Source organism: Balaenoptera borealis, assembly GCF_965194805.1.
Source record: "Balaenoptera borealis genome assembly, chromosome: 4".
NCBI lineage: Eukaryota > Metazoa > Chordata > Mammalia > Artiodactyla > Balaenopteridae > Balaenoptera > Balaenoptera borealis.
In genome coordinates, this window is record NC_138861.1 from 43,905,731 (window position 1) to 43,920,228 (window position 14,498).

General features: G+C 42.4%; 1 protein-coding gene across 2 annotated transcripts; it reads left to right on the forward strand.

Moving 5' to 3' along the window:
- Nucleotides 1-1,334: 1,334 nt before the first annotated feature.
- On the forward strand, nucleotides 1,335-14,177 carry TLR2 (toll like receptor 2). 2 transcript variants are annotated; one of them, XM_082391483.1, is made up of 2 exons: nucleotides 1,335-1,367; nucleotides 8,058-14,177. In XM_082391483.1, exon 2 carries the CDS (start codon nucleotides 8,074-8,076, stop codon nucleotides 10,429-10,431), a length of 2,358 nt encoding a protein of 785 aa, XP_082247609.1. In that variant the 5' UTR covers nucleotides 1,335-1,367; nucleotides 8,058-8,073; the 3' UTR covers nucleotides 10,432-14,177. The 2 variants fall into 2 exon arrangements, with proteins under 2 accessions (XP_082247609.1, XP_082247608.1); XM_082391482.1 differs by lacking the exon at nucleotides 1,335-1,367 and adding an exon at nucleotides 1,495-1,625.
- The last annotated feature ends 321 nt before the right edge of the window (nucleotides 14,178-14,498 follow it).

Here is a 14,498-nt window from a genome sequence, read left to right on the forward strand (position 1 = left end):
TTGGAAAGAAGTTTTCTGAAGGACACACTTGAGAAATCATGAGGAAGAGAGGGGGAGATTTTGAAGTAATAAGAAGAAAGTGTTTCAGACAGCTGGAGAGCCTGAATGGTCAGGGATGCAGAGAAATGTCCCCACGGTAATCAGTAAACTGTATAGGAAAACAGACTCCACCCCCTCAAGTTCACATTCATGCCTATAGATTGAGTTTGCCTGAGGCTGGAGCCTTTGATGAGGACTAGGCATGTGGAATAGGGTAACACAAAGAACCCTGGGTTTAGGGTAAAATTCTGGTTTCAAATCTCAATTCGGCCACTTAGAATTTGCATGGCATTTCCTCCTGTGTCAAAGAGGAACTAGAATGCTTCTTCAGCCTCCAATCTCAATTTGGGAAGGTCAAATGTAATTAAGAAAATAAAATGTAGTTAATGAATATTAAGGCAGCTTAATTTTGAAAAGGTATCTAGTTTCCCTTACAAACATGTCTCACTGGTCTCTGTGGCAATGAAGAAAGCCAATCTAAGACTGTTCGTTTTGGGAATTACCCACTTTGAGAAACAGGGATGGAAATGCGCAAGGGAAGGACTTAGGTTCAAAATCTTAGACATAAAGGGGAGCCTACATCTTTTCATGGTAAGAGCAGGGATGGGAGGTGGGTGCTAGGGAAAGTCAGCGCACCACCAGGGGTCCGCCACAAGACTAAAATTTTTTAAAAATCTGGGCTGTCCTTATCTGCTCTTCAGGCAAAATCTTGCTGCGTTGGTTTGGATAGTGATTGGTGTTATGTTAATGCAGGAGAGCATAGACTTGCGGGTGGAAGTGGACCCTGGAGATACAGTGACCGGGAAATTGTGTTCAAAAGGTCGTGGTGGGGGTGGGAGGTGGATGAAAGGCATGATTCGAGTGCCTGAATTTGGGCGTCCAAGGACGCAGAAGAATGGAGACGGCGTGTTTCAGGGCAATAAGATGTTTTGGGTGCCCGAGGCTTCAAGAAAATACTGGTTGGGTAATAAGCCTTCTCATTGGTTTCGAAATCTAACTGTGCTAGGGGAATCCCACGCGGAGGCCTTAAGCATCTCCCCACACCCTGGCCCCAGCGCCTGCCTCCGACCCAGGCCGGGCACCAGGCGGCGGTGGGGAAGCACCTGGGTCACGGTCACCCGACGGAGCCCGCGGAAAGGGAGGCGGCGGCGGGCCCCGGGCCCCAGGCCACAGGTGCCAGGCGCGCTCCGCTGTACGGGTAGTCCCCGCACCCTGGAGGAGGGGGCGCCGGCCACACGCAGCGTCCCCGTGCACTCTTCCGGAGCGCGGGCAGGTCCCGGCCGGAGGCGGCAGAAGGCGCGGCCTGGCGGCGGCTGCGCAGTCTCCGGGTACATCGGGCCGAAAATACGCTCGGCAGGCTTCCTCGTTCCGCAGCCTTCCCCGGACCGGGCGGGCAGGGTCCCAGGGTGGCCGAAGCGCGGACGGGGGCGCCGGGCATCCCCGCTTCCCAGTTGGCGGCACCCGGGACCCCAGTCGTGCGGCTCGGGCCCGGGGAAGGGGGGAGTCCCCGGCCCCGAGGCCGTCGACGCTCCCGCAGCCCCGTTTGCGAGGCTCCGCACGAGAATGTGCACACCCGCCCCGCCGAGGTGAGAGAAGCGGGGGCCTCACGGAAAGGGACGGGGGTGCGGTCGAGGTTCGCCTAGCCCTTGGCGTCACGGTGCCCGCGGGCCGTGGCGGGGCCATCCAGCCTCCGAGGGGGCGCCGCGGGGAGCTTCCGCGGGCTCCGCGCTACGGGCGGCCGCGTTCCGGGAGGCGGGGTGGCCGGTGGCTCCGGTTCCCGAAGGGCCGCCCTCTCGCCAGCGGCTCAATACGCCCCGGTCGCCCCCGCCCCCTTCACTCGGAGCGGCGGTGACGAGGGTCAGGTAGAGGCTTTCAAGGTTGCATAGGTGCGTCCTGCTGGCGGTGCGTCTGCGGCTCACTGCTTACCGCTGGGACCCAACTTGCAAAGGTGGGATTTCGGCCACCAGGGCTCAGAAGTGGGACAGGGTCAGGACTCGGATCTGCCTAGGACTCTCGCTCCCCAACCCCGAGCCTGGCCTCTGCTCCGGGGTGGGCTTCACGCCATTAAAACTTCGTCAACGTCTATAAATGACAACTTGTGTTTGGAACTTGGATGTCAGCCAGGATAGTGTTTTTCCTTTTCGGGGGAAAAAAAAAAAAGGGCTGGGAGAGAGAGACAGAGAAATTGTTCCGGGTGTAAACAATTCAGCCGGGTGAGATGCTTGTAATCTTGCAGAAGGTCTTATCTGCACTGTTACTAACTCAGATCTTTACCAAAAAGCAACTGGGAGATAGGATGGCTGACTTGAAAGTAGACACCAAAAACAAAGAAAAGAAAAGAAAAAGGCAAATATCCTGACCTGATTATTTGAAAATGACTTATTCACCAATATTTTAAGTTTCTTCTTCTTCCTGTTCTAAGCAGAGAAGCTTTATGTCTTCTTTAAACTTTTTATAATGTATCAATTTTATGAAAATTGCCTGAAGTTGACAACATGTTTTGGAAGTTTCTAAGCCATCAGTTATTTTTTTTCATTGCTTTACTTAAGAATTTGACTTGGTTGGTTAAATATCTTGTTTTGATTTCAGTGATTGAGCATAATTTATTGTATGTGGCACCTTGGGTGTGACCTCATAAAGATATTTTAGTAAATCTAAGTTGTATTTACTCCTCCCAGATAGGTTTGCTTGTCAAAAAAAAATTTTTTTTATCTCCACAATGTCATTTAAAATTTACATTACTTTTTCCTCATGCAGGAAACCCATGTCTGAGTTTCTGAGTGCTTTCTTATCTATTGTTACACTAAAAAAATCCAATTGTTGCTTCTTGTTGCCTACTCTTACCTGGTTTATTTTCCATGTGTTGAAGAACATATGTTTTTGGGTACTTCTTTCAATGAAGGTCTACAAATGTCTGAAAATGTCTTGTCCTTACTCTTGGATGATTATTTAAATGGGTATAGGTGCCTAGACTAACAGGTATGTTTTCTCAGCCCTTTGAGGCTATTATTCCATTGTTTTGGGGCTAGATGAGGAATTTCTATTCTTTGGGATTCAATATGCATTTATAATTTGTAAATTTATGTTTTTCTTCAGTTCTGAAAAATTCTTAATTATTATATCTTTTAATATTTGGATCCACACCAGCGTATGTGACAGGCCTGGGTTTTGATTTCTTATGGGAGATTTCTAGGAGGCTAGCTTCTAGCCAGGTGGAGACCCTGGGTCAGAGGGCAGAGATTTTTGAGGCCTCTGTTCACATATGGCATAGCCTTTTCCCTGCGCTTGGCTTTATGGAGAGCCCACTTTCACTTCTCTGCCATGCGCTGGGCCCTGAGTCCTTCTCCAGTCTGGCTTCACCCAGGCATCTCAGCCCTTGCCCTAAAGTGGGCGTCTGGTCCTGGTTTCACTCTGGGCCACAGGGCTTCAACTTCCTCTCAGCTAAGTCACCTCTAACACCAGGCTTACTCCTCAGACTTCCATCCTATCCCGAGTCTTGGACTAATAATTCCTCACCACTCTGGCAACTTTCTGAATTCTTTAAGAGGATGATTTTTATACTTTGTGCAGATCCACAACTTTTATTAGATCTGACTCCACTCCGTCTAACTTGAGCCATCGCCCTTCCCTTTCTCAGTGTCTTACATTGAGGAGTTCTCTGCCCCCTCCTGTAATGTATTGGGGAAATGGGAGGAGAGACAAGTAATTCTGACCTAAAGTGTCAAGTTGTTAACTGTAGTTTTAGCATCATCAATAATTATTATTTGTTGAAAACTGACCATGTAATAGGTATCATATAATATGTATATGAAATAGCCCAAGATCTCTGCTCTTATAAATTTTACCTTTTAAAGAGAAAAAGCCAGGAAAAATAAAAAATGAACGTATTTGACCTTAAATCTTAGCCAAAAATTGGTATAGATTTCTTAAGATTTGTGCAATATGTTACAAAGTGGAAAAAATCAAGTAAATTTTGGTTCTCCAGTACAATTATACTAAGAGGATTTTTTTTTCAACAACCGATTAAGCAGAAAGACAATGGGATAGACATAGTACCAAATAGTAATAGCCATTTCATCTTAACCCTGTCAGTTTTAGAGGTGGGGACAATGCTAGATCTACAGCCTCTATGGGTTAGTTTCTGTTGTCTGCTGTTTCTGCTTTTCTCATGCTTATCACCTTGCTTTAGTTAGTGCCCAGTTGTTTTTCATTTTTTACTGGACATTCTATTTGAAAAATTGTTTGTAGAAAGAAATCTAAGGGCTAGGATGATGTTTTCTTCTTCTGGAGAAAATTTTCCTTTGCTTCTGTAGGCACCCATGAGCACTAGCGTTCCAGAAATAATCTTAATCCATATTCAGAGATCGAGGCTGCCTGAGCCATCCAGATAAATCAAAGCTGTGATGCAACCTCTGTGAGGACTTATTTTCCTCTAGTTCAGCCTTATCTATCCCATCCATGACTGCCCCAGACCTTAACATTTAACTCCCTGCTTTCTAAGGATGTCAAAAGTGCTCTGCAGCCTGTCAGACTGTGCTTACTGTGTTCAACGCAATAAAAGACAAAACTGAAAATTTTGGCAGAGAATTTGAAACTATAAAAATGACATAGCAGGGGCTTCCCTGGTGGCGCAGTGGTTGAGAATCTTCCTGCCAATGCAGGGGACACGGGTTCGAGCCCTGGTCTGGGAAGATCCTACATGCAGCGGAGCAACTGGGCCCGTGAGCCACAACTACTGAGCCTGCGTGTCTGGAGGCTGTGCTCCGCAACAAGAGAGGCCGCGATAGTGAGAGGCCCGCGCACTGCAATGAAGAGTGGCCCCCGCTCGCCGTAACTAGAGAAAGCCCTCGCACAGAAATGAAGACCCAACACAGCTAAAAAAAAAATAAATAAATAAATTTATAAACCTATAGCTGTGACTTAAAAAAAAAAAAATGACATAGCAGAAGTGGAAAGGAACCAAATAGAAATTATATAGATGAAAACTGTAATAATCAAAAAAATTTAAAAACAGTGGATGGATTTAACAGTAAATTAAACATAGCTGAGGAAAGGAAAATAAGCTAGAAAATAGATCAGAAGAAAATACCTAGATTGAAACTTGAAGAGACAAAAGTATGGAAAGAACAGAAAAGAAAGAGACATGGACAATACAGCTAAACTAGTGTTTAGATGAAAATTCATGACCTGAAATGGATATATTAGAAATGAAGAATGGCTGAAAATTAATGAGGAAGCATCTATCTCGGGAAATTAGAGTGAGAACAGTAAAATAAATCTAGAGAAAGCAGAAGGAAGTAAATAGTAATATGAGTAGAAATTAATGAAATAGAAAATAAATAGAGGCTCTATAGAGTGAGAAGTTGGTTATTCAAAAATGCTGATAGGACTTCCCTGGTGGTGCAGTGGTTGAGAATCTGGCTGCCAATGCAGGGGACATGGGTTTGATCCCTGGTCCGGGAAGATCCCTCCCACATGCCATGGAGCAACTAAGCCTGTGCGCCGCAACTACTGAAGCCCGTGTGCCGCAACTACTGAAGCCCGTTCGCCACAACTACTGAAGCCCACGTGCCTAGAGCCCATGCTCCACAACAAGAGAATCCACTGCAATGAGAAGCCCGTGCACCACAACGAGGAGTAGCCCCTGCTCGCTGCAACTAGAGAAAGCCCGTGCATAGCAACAAGGACCCAATACAGCCAAAATTAAATGGATAAAATAAATAAATTTAAAAAAATGCTAATAAAAACGATAAACCTCTGGCAAGACAATTGAGAAAGAAAGCAGGCACAAATATCATCTAAGGAATAGAAAGAGGTCCTGCAGACATTAAAACAATAAGAGGGTGTAAGCAACTATGTCAGTAAATTTGAAAATTTGGAAGAAAATGATAAATTCTTTGAAAAACACAACTGACAAAAGAATAAAAAGAAAATCTGAATCATTCCGTAGCTGTTAAATTAAAGTATTTAACAAAAACAAACAACAACAAAAACTGTATGAGGACATTAGGAGAAAGAAATTTGTAGGGCAATTTTACTTCTGAGTATAGATTCAAAAATTCTAAACAAAATATTATAAAGAAAATCCACCAATATATAAAAAGGATAATACATCCAGACGAATGTGGGTTTATTCTAAAAATGCAAGGTTGCTTTAACACAGACATTTATCCATGTAGTCACCAATATTTATTAACAAAGTGAAGGAGGAAATGTTCTTATCTCAATCGTTACAGGAAGAAAAAAAAATTTGATAAAATTCAGCATTCACTAATCAAGACAATGAAGTAAAGGTATAAGGATTGGAAAAAGTAAATAAAACCATCATTATACCTGGATGATATGATTGTGTATGTAGAAAATTAAAAGGAATCTACAAACTGTGAAATTGCTGAATTAGTTTTGCAAGGTTGCTCAATGCATGGTAAATATGAAAAACTTAATTGAATTTCTCTCTCTGTATATATAGGTATATGCCACATATAAGTAAGTCATACTATTTTCAAAACTTCAAAAGCATCAGATGCCTAGAAATAAATCTCACAAAATATGCTCAAGACGTCTGTGTAGAAAATCATAAGACATTATTGTGATAATGAAGACCCAAATCAATGGAAAGATATATCATGCTCGTGGATTGAAAGATCCAATATTGTAGTGATGTCAATAATTCCAAAATATCTATAGATTCATGGCATTGCCAATTAAAATCAATGGGTTTGGGCTTCCCTGGTGGCGCAGTGGTTGAGAATCTGCCTGCTAATGCAGGGGACACGGGTTCGAGCCCTGGTCCGGGAAGATCCCACATGCCGCGGAGCAACTAGGCCCGTGAGCCACAATTACTGAGCCCGAGTGCCACAACTACTGAAGCCCGCACGCCTAGAGCCCGTGCTCCGCAACAAGAGAAGCCACTGCAATGAGAAGCCTGCACACTGCAGTGAAACGTAGCCCCCGTTCACCACAACTAGAGAAAGCCCACGTGCGGCAACGAAGACCCAACGCAGCCAGAAATAAAATAAATTTATTTTAAAAAAATCAGTGGGTTTTGTTTTTGAAACTGATAAGCTGATTCTGTAATTTATAAGAATATGCAAAACACCAAGAGTAAGACTCACTTAAAGAAGAACAGGGAGGAAGGCCTTGCTCTCCTGGATATGAAGATATGTCATATATTTAATATAGTGTGTTACCGGTACAAGGATAGACAAATAGACATTGGATCAGATTAGAGAGCCCTGAAACAGACTGACCCTTAGATGGACACGTGAGTATTGGCAAAGGTAATACTGTTGATTGTTTCCCCAAAATGATCTTTTGAAAAATGTGCTGAGTCAAACACTGCTTGCTGCACTTGGTTCACTGCAGATGAGAAGGTTCTGATGGTCTGATTGTCCCTCCGTCCCACAAACCACCTTGCTCTGCCTGGGGTTCTCAGCACCGCTTCCACCTACTAGTGCCAAGTGCAAGACAGGTTGACAAGCATGGGACCTTTTTCTTTTGGTTAAAGAGCATGCTCCTCCTGGAGCTGTATTCAGTGAAGGTTGTTCAAGGAGAGCTGTGGTTTGGCACTGTGAGATCTCTAACTCACAGGGGCATCAGGACAGGCAAGGGGCATGCTGCAATATAAGATCTGAAGTATACAAATAGGAGGTTGTAAATCCATATGGTTAAGCCTAGCCCTTTTCTTAAACTGCTTGCTTTTTCATCCTCCATCATTCATTTACTTTCATCTTTCAACCCACGTTTGGTCCTGCTCCATATTCCTAGATGGTACTGTGCCTTTAAGTCATTGCTCAGTGGTGGTCTGTTGCTGGATGTGTCAGGGAATTCATTTTTTATCCTTATTCATACATTCCATTTCCCTGTCAGTTATTTCTTGGTGTGTGTGTGTGTGTGTGTGTGTGTGTGTGTGTTTGTGTGTGTACGCGCGTGCTACATCTTACAAAACGTTTCTCAAGAACTGGAATTAAGCTATGCTGTCAAACACAATCACTCATTTGAACCTCTTTTCTTTGTAGGTGAGATCACTGGACAATGCCACCTGCATTGTGGACAGTGTGGGTCTTGGGGTCTGTAATCAGCCTCCCCAAGGAAGGAGCCTCTGATCAGGCTTCTTCTCTGTCTTGTGACCCCACTGGTGTCTGCGATGGCCGCTCCAGATCTTTCAACTCCATCCCCTCAGGTCTCACGGCAGCTGTGAAAAGCCTTGACCTGTCCAGCAATGAGATCACCTATGTCAGCAACAGTGACCTGCGGAGGTGTGTGAACCTCAGGACTCTGAGGCTGGGGGCCAATGAAATTCACACAGTGGAGGAAGATTCTTTTTTTTCCCTGAGGAGTCTTGAATATTTGGACTTATCCTATAATCGTTTATCTAACTTCTCATCCTCCTGGTTCAGATCCCTTTCTGCCTTGAAATTCTTAAACTTACTGGGAAATTTATACAAAACACTCGGGGAAAGATCTCTTTTTTCTCATCTTCCAAATCTGCGAATCCTGAAAGTAGGAAATAGTAACAGCTTCACTGAGATTCAGGAAAAGGATTTCGCTGGGCTAACTCTTCTTGAGAAACTTGAGATTAATGCTCCAAATCTGCAGACATATGCGCCAAAGAGTTTAAAGTCAATCCAGAACATCAGCCATCTGATTCTTCATCTGAAGCAGCCTATTTTACTGCTGGAGATTTTTGTAGATATTTTAAGTTCCTTAGAATGTTTAGAACTGAGAGATACTAATTTGAACACTTTTCATTTTTCAGAAGTATCCATCAATGAAACGAATACATCGATTAAAAAGTTTACATTTAGAAATGTGCAAATCACTGACGAAAGTTTTACTGAAGTTGTGAAACTGTTTAATTATGTTTCTGGAGTCTTAGAAGTAGAGTTTGATGACTGTACCCATGATGGAGTTGGTGATTTTAGGACATTGACTCTGGACACAATTAAATACCTAGGTGATGTGGAGACATTAACAATACGGAAGTTGCATATTCCACAGTTTTTCTTATATCATGATCTGAGTAATATATATTCACTCACAGGAAAAGTTAAAAGAATCACAATAGAAAACAGTAAGGTTTTTCTGGTTCCTTGTTTACTTTCACAACATTTAAAATCATTAGAATATTTGGATCTCAGTGAAAACTTAATGTCTGAAGAAACCTTGAAAAACTCAGCCTGTGAGCATGCTTGGCCCTTCCTAAAAACCTTAGTTTTAAGGCAGAATCGTTTGAAATCATTAGAAAAAACTGGAGAAATTTTGCTTACTCTGCAAAACCTGACTAACCTTGATATCAGTAAGAATAATTTTCATTCAATGCCTGAAACTTGTCAGTGGCCAGGAAAAATGAAATATTTGAACTTATCCAGCACAAGAATACAAAGTTTAACCCGTTGCATTCCCCAGACACTGGAAGTTTTAGATATTAGCAATAACAATCTCGATTCATTTTCTTTGATTTTGCCAGAACTCAAAGAACTTTATATTTCCAGAAATAAGTTGAAGACTCTACCAGATGCCTCCTTCTTACCTGTGTTATTAGTTATGAGAATCAGCAGAAATATAATAAATACTTTCTCTAAGGAGCAACTTGATTCTTTTCAAAAACTGAAGACTTTGGAAGCTGGTGGCAACAGCTTCATTTGCTCCTGTGACTTCCTGTCTTTCATGCAGGGGCAGCAGGCCCTGGCCCAGGTCCTGATCGACTGGCCAGAAGACTACCTGTGTGACTCTCCATCCCCCGTGCGGGGCCAGCGCGTTCAGGACACCTGGCTCTCACCTTCTGAATGCCACAGGGCAGCCGTGGTGTCTGCCGTGTGCTGTGCCCTTTTCCTGCTGCTCCTGCTCATGGGGATTCTGTGCCACCGTTTCCACGGACTGTGGTACATGAAGATGATGTGGGCCTGGCTCCAGGCCAAGAGGAAGCCCAGGAAGGCTCCCTGCAGGGACATCTGCTATGACGCCTTTGTGTCCTACAGTGAACGGGATTCCTACTGGGTGGAGAACCTCATGGTCCAGGAGCTGGAGCACTTCAACCCTCCCTTTAAGTTGTGTCTTCACAAGCGGGACTTCATTCCTGGCAAGTGGATTATCGACAATATCATTGACTCCATTGAAAAGAGCCACAAAACCATCTTTGTGCTTTCTGAGAACTTTGTGAAGAGTGAGTGGTGCAAGTACGAGCTGGACTTCTCCCATTTTCGTCTCTTTGATGAGAACAACGATGCTGCCATTCTCATTCTGCTGGAGCCCATTGAGAAAAAGGCCATCCCCCAGCGTTTCTGTAAGCTGCGGAAGATTATGAACACCAAGACCTACTTGGAGTGGCCCACTGATGAGATGCAGCAGGAAGGGTTTTGGTTAAATTTGAGAGCTGCGATAAAGTCCTAGGATCCTTCATTAAGGGTCAGTCTTGGTCTGGTGGTGGTCTTTCTATCACTAGTTATAACTAAGTCCATTCTGACCCAATTATATGTAAACTACATGAATGAGGACTTGCTTATTAAAACAACTAAAACTGTTCAAAAACTGCTACCAGATTGGAAAAACATGGTTCTGGGCTTTTCTTTATCCCATGAGATAATCATGATCTCACTGCATTATTGATATCTGAATTATCTGTACCAATTGGCTTAGTTCATTAGGAAACAGCAGAAATGAGCAGAAGATTTCAAATGACTGTGTCCGTCAGCTTTCTGCCAGGAGACTCATCCATGTCTGTAGAGGTCGTTCTCCATCCCCCCAGCTGTCCCTTCTGTGCCTGACTGCTCTCAAGAGCAGCAAGGCAAAATGTTATTGCTGTTCTTAAAAAAGAAGTGCTGTGTGTCCCCATTAAGCTTCACAGGATACAAAAAAACCTAGAGGGTATATTTTCATATGAACTGGATCTGTCTTTCTCGGTATTTGATAAGTTTCTCCAGCCATAGTTACTTGAGAGAGGGTATATAACCCAAGATGCAGTAAATTATGTATTTCTATGAAAATGAAACTAATGAAATAAATACTCAGTTTTGAAGAATTTGAAAGAAGCCCCCTATATCCCTGACTCAGATCTTCAGCCTTTAACTATGTGTGAAGTTCTAATTAGTGTCTGGTTACTCTGCTTTCAGCCCCATCTTCTAGTCTGCTTCCCCTGCATCATGTTGATTTTTCCTTCTTCGAAAAGTCTTGTTTCTGATTTTTTCTCTTTTCTGAAACATTATAAAAGTACGTATGAGCTAAATAGATTTTTAAGCAAGTATAGACATAGAGGTTCTTCACAATGACTCAGAAATATTTGTTACACAATAATTTAAAAGATAGATACTACTTCCATATGTTAATTTTTAGAATCTAGATAATAAGACATTAAATGAATGCATTAAATTTAAAAGTGAGGAGCTATTTATGGACTTCATGCAACTCACTTCTTAAGCTGGGAACCACATGTGAAAGGAAGTGACCTTGCTCAGTCCTCAGCCAGAACTGGGTCTGTGTGGTTAGTTGGGGTCTGGAATCAGAAGGACCTGGGTTAGTACTCATGTATCTTTGGGCAACTCAATCTGACCCCAAATGTTTTCCTGTCCTTAAGATAGGGATAATAGTAAATACATCTTAGGGTCTGATGTAGATGTCAATGTGCAGTAATATCAGTAAAGCACTGGCATGCACCCCTGGATGAGGACCAACCCTATGAGAATGGGTACCATGGGGTACTCGCACAGGGTGACAGGTGCCTGTGGTAGGTGTTAGCTATTATTATTATTTTCCAAGAAGGAATTCCTCTTATATATTATGGTTTGTAAATGAATGTTTTTGTCTTATGGGTACTAGCAGGGATCTAGGGTATATTTTCTGTAGTTTGCAGAAAGTTATCCCAAAGAAATAAGTTCATTAAGTGCAAGACAGGCTTTAGTCCTTGGGAAACCCAAACAGTGGGTTCTTCTGTCTCACACAAACTCCTGGGAGAGTGTAATGGAGTACCCAGCCTAAGAAAAAAATAGACAAGTTCAGGAGAAGGAGACTTGAGATGCCACAGAAACCAAACACAAAACAGACTTTTTGCTTTAGTCCTCTATTTCCTTCCTACATTAAGCACAATGTTAATTGTCACGAGAACCAGACAAATTTAACGTGGACTTGACCTGTAGATTTAATTTCAATAATTTAAACAGCAATAGAAAAGCTTGATAGTTAATTGATAGATTTAAAATAATATTTTAAAAATAATCTATTTTTCTCATTGCAAATGTTTAATTGTAGAAAATTTGGACAAGAAACGAGCATATAAAAGAAATTAAGAATCAGCTCTTATCCCTTTACCTTGAGATAACCACTGGTAACTGGGTAGTATATACATATTACTTCACAAAACTGAGACTAGATTTAATTTATTAATTTATTTAAAATTAATTAATTTATTTTTTGGCTGCGTTGGGTCTTCATTGCTGTGTGCGGGCTTTCTCTCGTTGCAGCAAGCGGGGGCTACTCTTCACTGTGGTGCGTGGGCTTCTCATTGCAGTGGCTTCTTTTTGTGGAGCACGGGCTCTAGGCACATGGGCTTCAGTAGTCGTGTTGTGTGAGCTCAGTAGTTGTGGTTCGCAGGCTCTAGAGCACAGGCTCAGTAGTTGTGGCACACGGGTTTAGTTGCTCCACGGCATGTGGGATCTTCCCAGACCAGGGCTCAAACCTGTGTCCCCGCGTTGGCAAGCGGATTCTTAACCACTGCGCCACCAGGGAAGCCCCTGAGGTTAGATTTTAAATGCCTAAACTGTGTAAAGGAAATAGCATCTTTATTTTTTTCTGATATTGTTTAGTAATTATCTAACATTTCTGAACTCTGAGGGTCATTCAGAATTCCATGAAGACACATGCTGGTTTATTTGCCCAGAGTCCTAAAGGGTCTTCATTCAGCTCTCCATAAAAGGCGGATGGCAAATACATCAGAGGTGAATTTAAGGGTTCTGCTACAAAAGAGAAACTAATTTTTAGTTGGTGCTTTATCCAGCTGTGAGGTCTTTTATTTGTCTGTAGCCTGTAAGTTCAAGAATCTTGATTTATCTCTTTAATCCTTGCACATGCCTGGTACATAATAAATATTGAATTGTTGAAATGTTTGCTGAGTAGAGAAATAAAGCAGAGTTAAATCTTCTAATAATCTGGATGATGAGCCAGTTGTAATACTTAAGCACTGAGCAGTTTCAAGAAGGAAAATTACCAACTGGTAGAAATCTTACTGTGAGTTATTGTCATTACAGCTACAATGGACTTTTGTATAGCATTAAGTATGTTGCTGATATTTTTTAAAAAATTTATTGAAGTATAGTTGATTTACAATGTTGAGTTAATTTCTGCTGTACAGCAAAGTGATTCAGTTATACATATATACATTCTTTTTCATATTCTTTTCCATTATGGTTTATCACAGGATAATGAATATAGTTCCCTGTGCTATACAGTAGGACCTTGTTTATCCATTCTGTATATAATAGTTTGTATCTGCTCACCCAAACTTCCAATCCAACCTGTCCCCACTCCCCCTCCCCGCTGGCAACCACAAGTCAGTTCTCTATGTCTGTGAGTCTGTTTCTGTTTCATAGATAAGTTCATTTGTGTCATATTTTAGATTCCACATATAAGTGGTATCATATGGTATTTGTCTTTCTGTTTCTGACTTACTTCACTCAGTATGATAATTTCTAGGTCCATCCAAGTTGCTGCAATGCATTGCCAATGTTTCTGACAATAGATTTGTTTCTTTTCTACTTCATACAAATGTAATGTCTTCAGGTATTGCAGAATAGATGTCTGGTGTGATGTAGACAGTGTTGGCTGTTTAACAAATGACCAGTAACTTAAAATGAATTAATTTTGGGGAGTTCAACATATTCTTGGGTTAACTTGTTCTGACTGGTCTTCCCAATTCTGTTAATTTTTTCTTTCTTGCTTGACTAATTCATTTGTTCAGCAAATATTTATTGAGTGCCTATTATGTGCCAGGTGCTGCTCCAAGTGCTGGAAAGATAGTAGGGAACAAAACAGATAAAATTCCCAGTCATCACGGAGGTGAAGACAAACAGTAAACAAATGAGTCTATGATATGATTTCAGGTATTGGAAAGTGCTGTGAAGAAAATAAAAGCAGAGTATGGCCATGGATTGACTGTGTGTGTGTGTGTGTGTGTGTGTGTGTGTGTGTGTGAACAGAGTGTCACAGAAGAAGAGAGTGCTTCTCTTCCCTTTAGTGCAGCCCTTGGGTGGGCTGAGTACATGGGGAAGCCCCAGGAAACCCAGCGTAGCTCTGGCCCATTGAGTGGGCTGCAACACACTGGTGCTAGAGGCTACAGGAGTGATCTCTACACAGAAGGGCTCTGTGGTGCCAAAGCTGCCACGTGGTAACAAGCACAAAGAACAGAAAAGACTTTGTCCTTAAACCATAGATTTAACAACTCTGCCTACTTCTTTGAAGATGTTGAACTG

What these genes read in the sequence shown, in the direction of transcription:
- TLR2 (XM_082391483.1), top strand. Translation starts at nt 8,074, where the DNA reads ATGCCACCTGCATTGTGGACAGTGTGGGTCTTGGGGTCTGTAATCAGC.